This window comes from Paralichthys olivaceus, chromosome 16 (assembly GCF_024713975.1).
Source record: "Paralichthys olivaceus isolate ysfri-2021 chromosome 16, ASM2471397v2, whole genome shotgun sequence".
Lineage (NCBI taxonomy): Eukaryota > Metazoa > Chordata > Actinopteri > Pleuronectiformes > Paralichthyidae > Paralichthys > Paralichthys olivaceus.
This window is the reverse complement of record NC_091108.1, coordinates 9,547,701-9,565,861: the sequence shown is the minus strand read 5'-3', so window position 1 is coordinate 9,565,861 and position 18,161 is coordinate 9,547,701. Positions and strand designations below refer to the sequence as shown.

At 42.2% G+C, this 18,161-nt stretch overlaps 1 protein-coding gene across 1 annotated transcript in view; it reads right to left on the bottom strand.

Annotated features, from left to right (window-relative positions):
- Positions 1-398: 398 nt before the first annotated feature.
- The window catches only part of LOC109642279 (solute carrier family 22 member 23-like), a 31,788-nt gene continuing 14,025 nt past the window's right edge, over positions 399-18,161 (bottom strand). The window contains exons 4-10 of the mRNA XM_020106992.2: positions 12,949-13,117; positions 11,031-11,158; positions 7,716-7,818; positions 6,342-6,577; positions 5,164-5,196; positions 3,401-3,524; positions 399-2,832 (exon numbers count right to left, since the gene is read on the bottom strand). Coding sequence (XP_019962551.2) covers positions 1,257-2,832; positions 3,401-3,524; positions 5,164-5,196; positions 6,342-6,577; positions 7,716-7,818; positions 11,031-11,158; positions 12,949-13,117 — 2,369 coding nt within the window. The 3' untranslated portion in view covers positions 399-1,256. The remainder of the gene's footprint in view (positions 2,833-3,400; positions 3,525-5,163; positions 5,197-6,341; positions 6,578-7,715; positions 7,819-11,030; positions 11,159-12,948; positions 13,118-18,161) is intronic.

The following is an 18,161-nucleotide window of genomic DNA, read 5'->3' as shown; positions in this document are numbered from 1 at the left end:
GTCCCCACTGCGAATATGGATGTGCCACCACACTGAGGTGCCACAAATACTGTTAGAATGAAGAAGTACAGTCTTGTATGCTAAGAGCACGTCATGGGACATAGTTCAAAAATAATACTTGGAATTTAAAAAAAAAAAAAAAAAAAAGTCAATCAAGCTCAGCAACTAATTATGCATTTACTTACACTTATCACATTTACAAATAAAAGCATTTGCATACCATAAATTTCATTGACTGAAACGTTTGAAAAAATACGTTTTCTTCAGACCGACAAAATATGGGTCATTTTTTCCCCCCGGTCACTTCATACAACATGAACCACGTGTTGACGACCGAGCTAAGCTTTTATCTTATCTCTCAGTTCTAATTCTTCACATGATCTTTTCTGATGTTTTTTTTTAATTTCTTTTTACTAATTTGAGAATTAATCGCATTTTCTGAAATTTGGGTTCATCTGATTCGCTTGAATCCATGTACAGTCGATGGCAGGGGACCGCTAAACAACATTTCTCAAAATACTGCGTCAATACTAATGTTTTGGCACTATGTCTACATTTAATTTTGGTCATTTTGGCGATTTTGGCATTGTATTAAAAAAAAAAATCACTCCAATTTGGACTGTTTTTCTCTATAACAGCAAAAAAGTACTGTAACATTCAGATTTTCTTGTCCACACAGGTAAGGCGATATTTTTTTCCTTAAAAAATACGTAAGACAGACATTTTATTTGAGCAAAAGTACCAGTGATTAGATTTTTTTTGCCTTTTTTTTTTTTTGTTTTTGTTAGCATCATTGCATTTCTCAATTGTCCTGACGACACATCTCAGTGATTGTAGGTGTAGTTGTTAAGTCTCTTTAAAACGACAGACTGTAATTTCCCATTCATTTTACATCAAAGTAGTTTATAGGCTGGTGATTTCCAGTGACATTCAAAAAGAAAGAAAGAGCAGAAGATACTGTCACATTGTCACAAACCAGCCTCTGGCACTCTCTCACTTGGTGGTCTTGTTTATTGGCTAATTGCTGGAAGGTGGGCAATGGGGTGAGGGGTCGGGGGTCATCGAGAAACGTACAACAACTGTGTAAGACATGTCTGCTCAACTCCAGGCAGGGACAGTCTTCATAAACCCTGAAGTCTGGAGCAGGAAATGTCTTGCCGCTCACCCCTCCCCTCTGGTAATCGTGTGACGTCGGGGTGGTGGGGGCCTGCCTCCCGACGTCCATAAAGCTTTGTTTTCCTGGCCGCGATGCTGGATCAGGATGACGCCACACCATTGAAAGCGTTATTTTCTGTGCTGGTGCTGTCCCTGACGGGGAGGGCGACACCAGAGTCTATGGGGGAGGAGACGGTGCAGTCCAGCAGGGAGGGAGGGGTCGCTTCTGTGGAGTCTGAATCTGCAATGGAAGTCGTCAGTGAATCTAAGAGGAGGGGAGCGGCTGTATCAGGCATAATGTCCGTGAGAGTCACAGCAGGTGATTCTGGAGTGGAGGTGGACACAATGTCTGTGACGGGGAGAATGGCTGCAGACGGTGTGGTGGTCTTGACAGTGTCTATGACGGGGGGAGTGGACGTGTCCTCTGAGGGTAAATGCTCAGCTGAGTCAGTGGGTGGAGGTGGAGAGGGTGAAGGGGAAATGGTGATTATAGGGGGAGTAGGGGGCCGAGGAGATAAATCATTAATACAGGGGGAGGTAGAGTCTGACTGTGGCGGATGGGAGTCTATAACAGGAGGTGAGGGGGAGTCTCTAGTTAAAGGAGGAGATTCATCTTCTAATTTTAACTGGATTGGAATGTCAGAGTGCTTGATAACGGAGGGCGGAGGGTCTGTGGAAATGTTGCAGTCTTTCACAGGAACAGGGGAGGGAGCCGGGGATGGAGGGAGGCTGTCAGGCATAGATGGAGTAGAGGAGTCACAGGGAGGAGCAGCGAGGGCTGAATTGACATCAGTGTCCTCCGGCAAAGTGGGCTCAAGTTTCACTGTGACGTCGTCAATGTCGTTCATGGGGGGGTTTGGGGATTCCAACACGGAGCTAGGTGGGGGCTCGATGACGGGTGTGGTGCAGATCATTAAGGAAGAGGGCGCAGTTTGAGGGACGGGAGGAGCAGGAGAGTTCGATGAAGGGGCCGGGGGAGTGGCTGACTCTTTAGTCGGAGAGGGACCAGTGTCGTTCATCTCGAGGAGGACAGAATCTGACGCGAGCTTGACAGCAGAAACTGTTGCTGGAGGTTCTTCAGTGCCGACTAAAAGCGGGTCTGTGGCACATGGCGCTTTGTGTAGAGGAGTGGAAGACAGCAGGTGCTCTTTGCTGGCCAGTATGATGCTGTCTTTCCCCAGTGCTGTGAGGGGGGTGGTGGATAAAGATGACCTTGAATGGCCATTGGGGTCTTTAACCTCAGGCTTGACAGGGTGCACCTCCATGAACGTGGGGGCCGATATGTCTCCGACCGACTGAGCCGTCAAATCGACAGCCGAAGACGCGGTGGAGTCCATGGTGGACACTACGGTGGCAGCTGCCTCGTGGAGTGGAGTGTCGTGCACCCTGGTGTAGTCCCTGCTGCTCTCGGACTGCGCCAGCAAGAGGCGCTGTTCTCCAGGTTTCCTCGGGGGGAGGAGAGGTTGACGAGTGTAGCTCTCGCCGTCGGCCAGGGTCTCGGGGAGGGGCTGGTAGCGAGTCTCTGGCAGCAGGAGAATGCAGATGATGCAGATGAGGGTGCAGCAGGCAAAGATAATGTGGTGGAGGAAATAGCCCTTCTGGTTGTGGAGCTCCATGATGGGTGCAGTCAGCATGCCGAAGCCAGCACTGGCAAGTACCAGGCCCAGACCACCACCCCTGAAAGCAAACAGAAAAGGCTGTCACCTGGTGGGATTAAGGATTACAATCACACATACCTGAAAACATCATTAAAGGGCAGAGGTACCATCAAAATAAAATGGAAGCTCTTATTTTTCACTGCAGCAGAGAGTCAAACCGTCCTTACTCTCCTGCCATTCCCCTTACATACCACAGAGTGGCACCCTCTGAGCACTGTCACCAGAACAGCACCCCTTACATAACCTCAGATAATGAACATCCAGTGCTGTGTCATATATTCTCACAGAGGAAGGCTAATTTGCAAAAGATATGGATTACATTTGACACCGAACTGTGTTGTTTCCAGCAGCTCCATGATTTCATATCCGCCATTAACAACAGGGGCAGTACCTCATCCATCTGTATTATGTGATGAGAATCCAACCATTAAAATGTATTTGTTACTCAGGGCACTTATGGTAACAAATTAAACTACACAAATTAGAGCAAACTAACTAACTACCTAACAATAAAGCTTGCTTTAAAAAACAGACATTTACTCGTCCTCCTCTTGCGATGTTACCATCAGTGATTCTGTGGGTTTTACCTGATCACAGTGGGGGTGATCTCGGCACAGAAGAAGATGCTCAGGTTGCTGACTGCGTGGGAGGAGAACATGCCGATGATGGAGAAGGCGATGGAGAAGTTCTTATTCAGCGTACCTGAGCTGTCTGCAGACAAAGCAGGAGACACACACACGCAGCAATTTAGAGTCAGAGCCCAGACCAATCAAGTAAAAAGGACAACAGGGTATAGTACATATAAACAAGGGCTGGGGACAGCATAGTTTAACAGCATAATTTAACTATATGTGTGAAATTTCATGGAAGCAAAGAAACTGAAATGATTTGAAATATTAAAGGAACTTTATGCAAAGTTGTGATATTTCATCTCTAATCGATAATCTTGAAATTTAAATAACACTGAATTTGTATCATCAAAAGTGACATTTATCTTTATGTGTTTCCTTCAAGGTCTACTCAAGTGGGGCTTGGAAGTTCAGGAAAAGTTTCCAGAGACTCAGCTGAACGTTTCTTTCTTATATCGCCTGACAGATGGGATGTAACCTGACAGGAAACAGGTTGGTTCGTTTTTAATTGGGCTGAATTAAATGTCCTTCGTAGTTTTCATGTGATCATTTTGAGCTTTTTTTTTATTAGACACTTGAAATCAAGGTATCAGAGAAGTACTTTCTGAAAATGGACATATAAACCACATTGTGTATTGGGAAGTCATTACTTTTCAAAATTGAAAATCAAACTAATGGTACTTCTTTGCATCCATTGACAACACACACAGTAAATCACAAAAACGTATAAAACATGAGCTATATGGCCAAAGAATATATCAAGATGACATTTTTATATTAGTCATTACTTATGATGATAAATGTCACATTATTACAGATTTTTGCTCCTGAGTAAAGTTTAGAACTCTTTTTTATGGACAAAGATAAAATAATTTACAAACATAAATCAATGTGTTTTACTTCCTCACTGTATTTATACAATGCATAAGAAACATATCAATATATATTGAACCGTTGTTATATTGCCATCGATGAAAATTAAATTGCGGTAATTATTGATACTGTTCTATTGCCCAACTCTAACGTGTGCCTATTACATCTCGAGCAAAAGATATTTAAGATTTTCTGAATCAAAATTTCAGAACATATCATCATTGTCAGTAAAAGACCTGGAGGTGAAGGGCAAATAAACTTTGGTCAAATAAAAGCGCAATGATTTACCAGCACTGTTTATTTGGACCATTTAACAGGAACAGGCTACAAAGAGTTCATTTAGTCTGAATACAAACCCATTTTCATTTGTTTTATGAATAAGACGTGTGGCACAGAGAGGATCAGAGCAGACTGAGGAGTGATCAGCTCTCGCTCCCCGCAGGGGGATTAGTGTGGAGGAGAGCAAAGAGACTGATAAACAAGAGAAGAGTGTGAGATCCACAGCTCTGTGACAGAAAGACGCTCACCCTCCTCAACACAAAGGGGGATAAATAAATAGATTCAGACAAAGTCATGATTACATCCATGATGTAACGGGTCTGCAGGGCTTATAATGAAATACTGTAGCGTATTCGTGTGCGGCAAATTTTCTAAAATCTCATCAAGATATAACGGCAAAAGTGAGTAACTGTGTCAGATGATTTAATTCACGCTGAGAGAATGTGCCGCTGATAGATATGATAGTGGGTAGAAAAAATTATCAAAGCAGAACTAATCAATTACTTATCAGTTTGTCTACAGATTTGATCAGAACAGAAGACTTGAGGGTAGAAATAAAAAGGTCCTACCGATGTTCAGGTGGCCGCTGTACTTCCCCAGCACTGGAGGAGAGAGATCAACAGATATGTATCAGTGAGGAACATAACACAATATAATCATATGCACACAGATAATATATTTAATCGACAGTGAGATAATAACAATAAAAATGTGCACATGTTGCGCAGAAACAAGTCACAGAGCGTTAGAACCAACAACAACTTCTCCTGGAATGGTGAAACATGGGCATAACCTTGATGTGTTGACTCGGATTAAACATTAAGTCTAGCTCACTGGTAACTGAATAAACCCACTTGTGGACTCTGGTGATCGTCTGGAGCATGTTTTGCTACACATTGACTAGAAGGGTAATTTGCAATCATGTTTGACGACTCCATTACAAACAACTACAGGTAACTTACACAGTACACTCACAACGAACCAAAGCGTTTACAGCAGGAAACACAGGGTTTGAAATGCAACTACAGCTGCAAAGAGACATTTACATATTATTGTATTCAGTAAATTTTAGATAAATGGATGACCCTGGCAAATCCCATGAATAAACCAAAGCTGTATAGTTTGTCTCAACAGACTTTTTAAAACCAGCCCTTAATGTTTACTAAAGCTGCTTTCAGACACGCACTGAACTCTGAATAATCTCTTGAAATGATCCAGAGCAACGTACATGTCTGAGTCAGATTTTTTCATGCCAGACCCGTGATAAAATAACCAGAGAGGTGACTCCTTATAGCACATCGAATGACATGTCAAATTTGAGAGATAACGAGATTCAAGAGCTTTTGGTGATGCGAGCCGACGGCAGTGTTGATGTGCTGTGAATTCTGTATTTGTATGCCCTTTTTGCCTCCTGCGTGATGCCACACCTCCTGCTGTGTTTTTCATATGTGATAAGGAAGGTCTGCAGAATGTCCGCCCAATTGTATCCGGATTGTGATTTCTTGGTCAGGCCAGGGGAATTTATTTTAGCTTGAACAGAGCTAGGCTAGCGGTTTCCCCCTTGCGTCTTGTCTTTGCACTAAGCAAACTGCCGGCTGGCACTACCTTTATATTTAGCATACAGACATGAAAGTGCTATTGATGAGCCGTTTTTCCAAAACATTACTTAAATGAAACCAAGAACTCTCAAGGATTTGTGTCTTTAGTGAAAGTAAGTGTAAGTATGTGTTATTCATAATAAACTCACAGTTGAGCAGGCCCAGCTGCAGCAGTGAAGCCAGGGCAGTGATGATCATGAACATGAGAAGGCCCCCCCGTCGGCCCATAAGACCCACAGCTGGGCACAGTGCCATGCAGGACGCCACCGCGATGCCCGCCATGGTGTAATAGTCTGCATAGAAGTTATGGAACATGGTGGTCTCCTGGGCTTCAGGGTCCATCATGCTGCGAGCAAAGCAGTGGTGGATCCCGTAGCCTGTGAGCCTGCATGGAGAACCAAACAAAGACATATCAGCGAGTGCAGTGGCTGAAACACTGTAGCAGATACAGACAGAACATGTATATAAAGATGGACAACAAGACCACTCCCCAAAAGTGAAGCCAAAATGTCTTGATCGCCCTGGTGGTTGGCACAGTATAGAACATAAACCCCACCTCTATGTTAGTGGATTGGACATGGACCAAACTAAAAAGGTTTATCCCATTGATGTTTGTTTGATGTTTGTTTCAGTTCCATCTGGTTTTACTTGAAACGTCCCCATAGATCGAACGCAGACTCCGTCCCCTGATCTCTACAGACTCTGGTTCCAAATGCGCATGTAGCTGCATCTGTATCTGTGACATTTTAGCTTAATTTCTGGACAGGGGGAGGTGTGCGAAAGTATTTAAACAGTATTTATGAAAATTAGAGGAGTAAAATGATATATGCAGAGGGAACAGGAGGAGGAGGGGGCAAAATTATGTTTACCTTCATCTTAAAATAATCCATCTCAAAAAACCGCATGCATGTAAACACTGGCTTACTGACACACAAAGCATACACCCCAGGAGTCTATACAAAAAAAACATGAGCAAATACGCCCTTTTCTCCCGCTCGTCTAATGTTTCACAAGAACACAGCTCATGTAAAATTTATGCTGATTCAGGAGTCAGGGACACAGTGCACAGAAGCAGAGGGAAAGCTGGGACTGCCGGACTATAGAGAGGAGGAGGAGGAGGGGAGAGAGGAGAGGAGAGAGGGGAGGAGAGGAGAGAAAGAGAGAGAGAGATCCCACTGGAGATGAAAAGAGGGAGCAGCACAAATGTGGAAGGGCAAAAGCATCGAGGGCCAGTGATCAATGCGGTATCGAGCCTCCAGGTTAATCGTGGCATCTTTACTGTGCAGAACGACGCGGCTGACTGGCATCGCCTCGCCCCACACACACACACACACACACACACACACACACACACACACACACACACACACACACACACACACACACACACACACACACACACACACACACACACACACACACACACACACACACACACACACACATTCAATGCTTTTCGCGCTCACACGTTGTCACCTTGACACATGAAAGGTCCAAACAGTTTTCTAAGCACTAAAACGTACGAGTTGACGCAGAGCACGACGATGTTCTTCCACAGGTTTCTTGTCCCGACCATCTTCACAATACATGTCTTTTTGGGTTTCTTTTGAAGAGCTCGCTGCAGTTCTGGAAAGAAAAAGCAAACAGATAAATCTCTGAGACTTTTGAGGCAGATGTCAATATGGTTTTAAAACGTTTTATTCGTCAATTGATAAATCGGTCAGGCTCTTGTGGGTGTGTGCAGAAATGTACTGTTGATTGATAAAATACAACTAAAATACTTTTTACTTAAATTAAAGGTCCAGTGTGTAAGATTTAGGTGAAAGGGAACTATTGGCACAAATTTTATGTAAAATAATCCTCATGCTGTTTTCACCAGTTCGTTTCATCTAAATTGTATGAATTGTAGTTTTATTTTTATATTTAAATACTTTATATTAACATCGAGGGGACCCTCTCTACGGAGGATGCCATGTTTTTTTACATTAGTCCAGACTGGACAAACTAAACACCTTTTGATTTTTATGACAACTGAAGCTACCACAGGTTCTTTTTCATGTTTGGAAGGTGAGGGTGAGGTGACAAGTGTTCAGCTGCAACTTCAACACTAGATATCACAAAATTCTATACACTGTATCTTTAAATACTCCAATTTATGTTCCCTTGTCTATATTTACAATATATTTAGGTAAAGAATGCCCCTGGTTATGTTGCAATCACAGAGAATTCCACATGAGAAAGTTTCAACCCACACAATCTCGTGTGGTAAGACAGGTGTGACGACGTTTACAGAGGAACAGGAACATTTCTTGACAGGGCTCCACCCCTGAGCTGCAGGTGAAATGTGGTGTTGCACACACAGTGGATGTTTTGGTTTCAGTGTATGGGTTGCCACAGCAACACACCTCTGCTTTGCAATACTGTATGTCCTTATCAGCTTGGTCAGGTGACTTCCCACCAGTGCCTCAAGGTCATCTCTGACTTTATTACTCATGGTTTCCAGCTGCAAGCTGCTGAGTAATACTACCGTCTAAAATCTGTTCTCTCAATCCCCAAAGTGATTTAATCAATAGTCACACATGTGTTTGTTCATGTCTCAATACTTGAAAAAGTTTCTCAACTCCTCCCCTGTAACAACACTGAGTACATTCAGTGCCCGACATATTTAATGCTGAGCACTTGAGAGTGGGGAAATTGATGTAAGGGTTGGGGACAGCCAGTAACTATAAAAACCAAGAGAGAGTAAATTAATTTCAATGGAGATGTACTTTTCTCAATGCTGCTTCAGCACAGTCTGGGTACTAAAACGTTCTTGATACTTAAAAGCTATTCTTGACTGATCAGAGCTTCTGTAATAAAGAGTCCATACAACTGTTATTCTTATTGATCGATGATTAACAGTCACTGTACCTAGAAAAGCCATATTAGAAGTTATTTATGTATTAAGAAGCCTGTCAGAGTTGATTTCCTAAATTTCCTATTTTTATATAAAGAAAAATCTATTTCCATTTCTCTCTAGCTTCCTGTTAGGAGGCAACTTTTCTCTCCCTTTTTCTTCTATACTGATTAGCTCCACATCAGTGGTTTCACTTTCTTACACACAACATTACTCAGTGAATCAGTAACTACAACAAAAATGTTCACTAAAACACATATGCTTTATCTTATATGTTGCTGTGAGTTTCATTACATCGTGATTTAGTTTCAAATAATTATTTGCAGCATCTGATAAATGTACATAATAAGTCAATGGCAAATATATTACACTATTTCTACAGTGTGAGGCTGAGGCACATTTCCCTCGTATGTTACAGTGACAGCGTTGCTTTATAATGTGGGTGTTTGAAATGCGTCTTAAAGATGACTCTGCTGTAAAAAGGTGCAGTAAAGATAAACAAGTCATTCTTCAAGCTAATACACGTCTGTGTGGTGCACACAGAGAGTGCGTCTTAATGACTCACAATCCACAAGTTGCTGCCACTGTGTTTCACAGAGTCTAATGAGGATGTTCCACGCCATATGCAATCAACTAAGTTATTTCTGTGTTTTGTCATCAATCATTTTGCGAATGATTGTCAAACACTGAAGAAGACACAAGCTCCCAGCTGAGCGCATGCACACACCCATGCATGTAGGGGAAGGGCTGAACCAAACAGAGGCACGAATCTCTTTCATCATGCTTGAGGCAGAGGCTACTGGTTGTCAAATGCACATACACAACTAATTGAAACTAAATATTGATATAATAAAGAAAGCAGCAGCTGGATTGAAATGATAATTCCGCTGTATGGCTGGCAGCTGAGCAGGGTTACTTGAGAGAAAAGAAAAGGACAGTGTGCAGCTATACGCCCTTAGCCTACAGGAATATTGGTGCTTACGTAATTAACTGTCTGTTTACCTTTCAAACAGCCTTTCATTTGACGGTTTGCACAAAGTCCCCACACATGCTAGTGTCACATCACCTCCCCTCGCTTCTTCCTCCCACTTCAGTTCTGCAGGGAACCATAACTTTTTATATTTTGATAATTGCTGTAAGCAGTGGTTGGCCAAGAACAAAAGAAAATATACCACACCAAACAGCAGAGACCAAGTGTAATAACACACAATGTGCTATAACGTTTGACACGACACAGTCCCCTCTGCTCTTTGCCTGTGGCAGGTTGTCTAAGCTCCGACGTTAACAGTCAACCCTGGGTCAAAGTACCTGACCTGCATCCATCTGCCATCTGCAAACCATCGTTGTCAGCTCGTGTCCACCCACCCGGGCTATAATTTAATTAATGAACATTCCCGAGTGTTATAATGTAATGTTCACCACCCACTGCTGCCTCTGGGGTGGCACGTTGCTATGGTAACAAGACAGAAAACGGATATAACCTTGTCAATCTGTCTTAGTTGGGGAAGCACAGCTGGGGATACATCCTCCATTCCCAAAAATACAATTAGAAAGAAATGTATATGATATATAAAGACACAATCACTAAAGTTATCGTATAATAGGCACTGCAAAATGTGTATTGCAAACCTCCAATATGGCTCAAAGGTCCCTTATGAAGCTACACTTAAATTCACTAGATCCAGATTTTGTTAGGATCTGCACAAAAGTTTACAGACTCAATAAAATCAATCAAGATCCACGAATTATCAAAAAATGTTGAAAAAAAAAAAAAAAAAAACCCCAATGTAATGGGTTGCTTTCTTACCCCATACCACACCCTTCCACTAAATTTGCCAATAATCAATCAGGTAGCTCTCCCTTAATCTCGCTAACTAACAGAAAAACAAATGCAGATTAGAACATCACCTCCACGGTGGAGGTAAAATATCCAATGTGTTACCTGTGAGGATGTTGTCTGCGTCAAGCTCCATGTTTGCGCGGTTTTTCTTCGCTATGTGTCCCATGATCCACTTGGAGCGGCAGTACTGCTGCGTGGCCAGCAACCAACGCAGTGACTCAGGGAAGATCCTGTAAAAAAGACGGGGGAAGTCCTTCATGAACTCATAAGGCATGAAACATGAGTCAGAGTGAAATGAAGACATAATCAGGGTGTTAGCAGCACTGAATATTATTTTTGTTGACCAGCAACAAATCAGCTCTTTCCTACATTTAAATGAAAAGGTGTTGAGAAAATTAGAGTGGGAACAAAATAAACAAATGAGCGTCAGCCATTGTTATACACATCCCTGATTTCATTTCCTCTATTATCTAATAGTCATACACTACATTGCAGATAAGGTAAAATGACAGGTTTCATTAACTTGCTCTATCTGTAACCTTCTGCACTGTTGAACTCGGCCCGATCAGCTTTATAATTTGCAGAGTCTTTTATCAGCACTGAGTCCAATTTGTGAACTGAAATTCCAAAAGTCCATTCATGAAGGCTAATCTGAGCTCTTCTTCATCTGCCCCTGTCTGTTTGTTTGTTTGTCAGAACCATTACACAAAAAGCACTGAATGGATTTCTACTTAACTTGGTGGAAGAATGTGATGTGGGCAAAGGAAGAACCCCGTACATTTTGGCACGCATCTGGACAAATCTTTTTTCAGATATGCACAACTTTTTCTCCACAACATTGTGGGAGAGGGCGTTTTCTCTTATGTTCCAGGGAATAATTCAGGAATCTTGATGAAATTAGGGACATGTAGAGAACTGTGTGTGAACTTTGTTGCAGCTTGATGGAATATAAGCGGACTGTTGGGCCCTGAGTGCTATTCTAGTTTTTAAAGACATAGGAAAATGTCCATATGGTTTTGATGAAGATGGGTGCACAGTCTATTTCAATAAGTCCTGTCATGGAAAACACCCTCTCTGATGGCACCTATGTTGTAGGCACCCAAATTTGCCAATTGGACATTTTGGGTTAGTTTGTTTTCCACCAATCCCTGGGATCGATGTGGTCGGGTGGGCACATGTCCATGCTGTTCTGCATTGTTTAATTCATGTCCATTGTCTAGTCCTCACCAAACAAGAGCATCATATCAAAAACATAGCGCAGTATTTTATGTTATTTTGGCAGACCGCTCTGTTTGATTAAACTTTATGAGTCGAGAATCCCAGGTTATAAATAACAGTAGATCCAAAGACACTTCTACATTTAAAAAGCAAACATTTTCATTCAATATTAAAAGAAAAGGAAAATCTCACATGCACCATTAAAACACTACTCAGCTGTATGTCTAAGATTTCTGACTCCTGCACTATATCATCCAACTTCTGTAAAATCCCCATCAATCCCCCATTAGTTCTGCTCTGTGTCCAGCTCTGATTGAAGTGCAGTGCTTAAGCAATAATGATGTTTGATCAGGGGGCTTTGGAATACTTTGGGGTGCTTTTTTTTTGGGTCTAGTTTAGTCTATTTTGGATTTTTTTTCCCCGCTGACTTTCAGCAGTGCTTTTGCAGTAAATGAAGGTGAATACAGGATTATTTATGGCCTGAGCTTAGGCTAAAGAGACGCACTCACAGTAGAGGTCACTGCGAATGGGTACACTCGAAGACATTACATTTAATTTGGCAGGGAATTCCCAGTTGGAAAATGTCCTTGGCGCAAAGACTTTGTTTATAACATGTAAATCTGCAAAACCTTTATATATAACCTTTATATAACCTTTGTATATCTTTGATATACAACTTCTGATGCAAGACTTAAACTATAGAAACAACGGATGCTAAATATATATGTAGAGGAGGCTTCAAACACATTTTTACACTTCAACAGAATGACAAAAACATGGATGCTTGGGTTTTTTTCCTTACCAGATGTAGGACAGCATCAGCACCAGGGGGCAGATGATAAAGGCTTGAAGTACCTGCCAGTCGCGGCAGAGATACGCCATCCCGGGCATCAGCAGCTGACCACCCAACACCACAAAACTGGCCACCATGGTCATGGAGAAGCGCCACCCTGGCAGGCACAGCTCAATCCCTGGTAGAGAGAAGAGGACACCACAAATGAGAGGGTACATGTTTTTAATCAGGTTTTCTATGAGGGACAAAGATGAAATGGGCATGTGATAACAGGGCAAATTCCCTATTTCCCAGATTTCTTATCAACCAGTAAGAGTAAAGAGAGAGAGTAAAGAGAGCACTGGAATTGAATGATTTAATTTGTCCCCGTACTGAAGGAAACAGAGCAGAGTTGATGAGTCAACCATCGTAACAGAAACATCCTCTCTGACAAGGTGAGGCAGAGAAACACTTATCCCCACAGTGATGATTCTGACTGAAGGAGTTTTATGTTCTTCTGATGCATCACAGACATACAGTCATTCCTCAACCATCGATCGTCATGACTACTAATGTATTTATATTGTGACTTTTAACACAGAGGGCTTTTACTATACAAGTGTGGGAGCCAGTGCTGTCTGAGTCAAAAGACAAACTGAAAATGTGCATCGGTTAGGGCTGGAAGTGAATTAAAAGAATATTATTCTTATTAAGTTAAAATAGTTTTCTTTTTTTAATGTAAATTAACCACCAAGATTTGTCTCATATCGGTCAGACTGGGTTAGCTGAAAAAAATTGTATGTAAAGACTTGGAATTGTGACAACATTTTTCTGACATTTTATTGATTAAATGATTAACAAGCTGTAGTGTGAGTGAGAAATAGGGGTAAATTTTAGAGTTAAGCTTCATGTAAATAAAGGCCACAAATCAGCAATTACAGTTGTTGTTCAGAAACATTAGACAGACCACGACAGTAGGCCGCTGTGAGAGTGAACTCAGCAGAAAGAGCTTCCTTGTACTCATTTCTCCTCTATCAGAATGGCACTGATTCATTCACCCGGTCATTAACATGCGCCCCACACTGGCAGCCAGCAACCACAGACACTCCAGCCCTTTACTTGCTGCAGTATTTGATGGCTTCACATCAAACCACAGAAAGTGAAAACTCCTGTATCGCGGTCTCTCTCTGTCACCCCCAAATCTTTTTGTCCTACTTCATTCATCCCTGTTTGTTATACATCACTGCTTCTTTTTCCTAACGGCCCCTGTCTGCCTCCCAGGAATGTTGAGAACTCTCCAGATTGGCCTTTCAAGGTGACGGGGCCAGCACATTACAGTGGGTGTCAGTGGCCCTGCTTCATTCCAGTAGAAAAGACCGGAATTTCAATTAGGACTTGCCCCCTTCTGAGGACATGAATAATGCTCTCTGTTCACAGACACTATCGCAGCTGGAATGACAGAACCAATGAGCGGAGAGCAGGGCGATGGGTGCAAGACCTGCTGAGTTTGAACCAACTAACCTCGAGACTCCTTCCCTGTGCGGCGCTGGGAGAAAAGCGGCGGTTCATGGTTATGGAATACTTGGGATTTTAATTTTTCGGTTTTGTATAAGACATCATGTGCTCCAAACAGGCCACTGCCTTGTGACTGGATATCCTATATGGTGAGCTATGGAAAAATGCTCTCACATAGTAAAATGCAGTCATGTAGCAGAACAAACTACAGAACATGATATGTATTAATATGAAATACTAGGATGTTCACTCTGTGAAATATGTTTTCTAGATTGAACTTAAGAATGGAGCACAAGAGGCCATGGAAATGAAAGGAAGCCTGAGCTCCTTACTCCTGGTGACCCTAATCCTCCGCAACCCACTAGATCAGCATTCCCACAATGCCCTGCTCCGGCCTGTGTCCTACAGACATAAATCGACCAATAATCTGAGGTCACATACAAGAAACTTGCCAAAGATGCTAAATAACAGTCTCTGTAGTGACAAAACAACTGGACCCATTAAAACACACATCCAAATGAATTTACTCTACAGGATGTTTAAATGACATAATCAACGATCAAGCCAATAGCCAATTAATAGTAATGATAATCCCCAAAGAAGCTTAGGCTAGTTTGCTGACTTGGGCAAAACAGGAATATGAAGCACGCTCTCCGGTGCATGCCACGTAGCTCACAAGCCTTCTGTCAAGTACACAGCTCCGTCAAGGAGAACCATTGTTTAAAGGGTGAAAGATGTCCACTAAAGGCACTCGGAACAGCCATTCCCACAGGCTCATGTCATGACCTTTTACTGGTCACATGAGGTCCTCAAGGCCCCATGCTACAGTTTCACTAATTTATTTGAGAAGTAAAGCTAGAGAGGCATTTCTCGATACTGAAAGATCAAAACTAAGATTTGTTTCCCACGATTAACTATAATGGCTTTTTTCTGCATTGGCTGTGTAATCCACATCTGGAGCTACAGACCTAGTTGTAGGTAAAAGCAAAGAGCAGCTGGATTAAGAGTTAAGGCCGATCGCTCAGAGACCTGTCGCTAGAAACACAGCGCTAGCAAAACTGAGCACTCGTTTTACTACTCCCTGTGTTGTGCAAGTCACATATGAGGAACTGTATGATTCAGGGTCACTTCATTATTCAAACAGCCATGTGAAGAAAGCTGCTGATGAGTTTTTGAAGGAGCCCCCTCTTGAGTTACAGGCCAGTGCAGCTTTGTCAACAAATAGCATTTTCCTGATCAGGAACCAATGAACCCTGGTCTTCGTCTGTAGATCGATTTTCTTTGTGTCTTAGAAAAACTGCATCCTCAGTAGAAAACAGTGATCCCATAGGAGGAATCACACAGTGTGGGCAAGTGCAATGCCTTGTTCAACCCACAGTTTGTGAGGGAAGTCTCTGACACTTTGCTCTTACGGTACATAATCATCCAAGAAGCCGTGGCAGAAGGCCATTGTCCTGATGGAGCATGAGGAGACTTAATCTGCTGACAAGGACAAAGGCTTTTGTCAGGTCAATTAAAGGTAATGTAGAATGGACTTCTCTGCCCAGGGTATTTGTTTTCAAGTTGACGTGCTGAGAAGATTCTATACTGATGGCACATTATCGAGATTCTTTTTGCACATGGGCAGGAACAAGCTGTACTTTATTTGCAATCACTGTTAGGGCCTTGTGATATGACATAATATATATATAATAAGATGATTGAAAAATGCCTTTTGATTCATATTCTTCTTTGTCAACATTTTTTTAAAATTTTTAAATTTGTAATTTTGATACCCACTTGCATTTACGGATTAGGGTGTTTCTTAAACAGGAGAAAAACCCAACAAGAATAAAAACAAAGAACTAGTTTTGGGTGTAGTTTGGGTATGAAAAGTCTGACAGGGGACAGAAAACTTCATCAGTGTGATAAGAACTGCCAAAAATCACAGAAACCATATTTGAGAAAAATCTATTAAACATGTACTTTGACTTTTTATTTTGGTCTATATCTCATCCATGAACATGGAGAAGGCATAGTTTTATGATCTAGAGTGCAGTTAGCAACCAGGGGGCAATCAAGATTATTTGACTTCCCTTTTTGGGAGCTGTCAATCTTTATCTACAGTCTGTGATTTATATAAAGTGGGGTCCAAAAGTCCAAGAGCACTTTCCTATTCACTTGAATGGAAGAGCAGTTTCAGACTTTTGGACCCCACTGCGTACAGAATGATTGTGCTGGCCCATGTATATCCTGAGGTATTGTTGCTCCTTCAAAGCAATGAAAAGGAGCCATTGACTAAGAATAAGGTCAAACTCATTGATTAGTCTCTTATCTGAAGCTCAACTTGCCCCAACTAGACCCGACTAGCCACACTTTCTTTTGATCTGTTCAATGTGGAAATTTCATCAATCAAACCACAATTAAATCACGACCAGGAGAGGGTTTTCTTTGGATAATATCTCTGTGTGTGCGTTTCTATGACTGAACTGCTCCTGGCCCCTCTTCTACCCACACACAGCACAGACCGAAGAGGAAATGGGAACAGAGTGACTGATGAATAGTTTGCTCTTTGACACAAACAAGAATAAGCCCTGTGTTTCCTTAGCACACCAAACTCGTCAGTCTCACCCAGAGAAGATCTGAAACAGCATTCATTTATTTTCACACACATCAGAGGAGAGTGCAAAGGTTGGCCCAGCTAATTGGCCATTCACTGGACTTCACTCAGGAATTTCCAGCGTGAGATAACTTGAGGTTATGTCATGCAGTGTGTCTTTCACTGGAAACCTTTCATGACAAGGTTTAAATATTAGAGAAAAATTTGAAGCATGACCATTGGTTGGTACAAATGTAGGATGTACAGCAAATGTAGACTAATGTTAAAGTGGAGGAAGTCTGGCGAGTGACGAAAAAAAAGCTAACTCTGCAAAAAAAGGGAACTTTAACCCTGGCCAAAGGAAAAAACTGACTCTGCAACTTAATCCATATATCAGCAGACGGCCGGAGCAGATTGTGGGGAAGGATGAGGACAGTTCAACCAGAGTATCATGGAAAATACCACTCTTTGGCTGAGAAGCGTTTTGCTCTTTCTACACAGTACAGTCCCACCTTGTCTTCCTTTCAGGCCTTAGCAGGGTTCATCTGATGACAGTACAATATCTCCGCAGTGGTGTGAGGTGGACCTGGCAGGTGTCCTCTGGGAGGAATAAAGCCATATGGTGGGGAATGAAAAGCTTGTCTCTTCAGAGTCCAGATCTGGCACACATTACTTACTCAGTGCAAACTTGATTGATATATCCATCAATGGCAAACACAGCAACAGAGAGTTAGACAGGCAAGTAGAGGAGAAAGGCAAACAAATAACGCTGTCCGTTAGACTGTACTAACAAATAGGGAAGCTGACATTGACACAGAGGAGGCCATTTATAGAAAAATACACACACAGCTTCCATCTTTCAGTCCTGCCCCCTCCACTTCATCTGTGTGCAGAGAGATTAATACCTGTGGGCTCCACTGAGAGAAAGCTCCTCATTACAGGCAACACACGGTACAGCGAAGAGGACTGGACTTGAGGCTCATTTATGCTCAATGTTAGATACTCATACGGAAACAAACTCACCCTTCTCTCCGTACTCAAAACAGACAAAATGGAGTGGTACAACTACAAATCGGGTTGGGGCAATGTAGTTCAAGGGAGATGATCAGAGTTTGCGACAACAGGCATCTTTATTATCTTACAGTGCCTA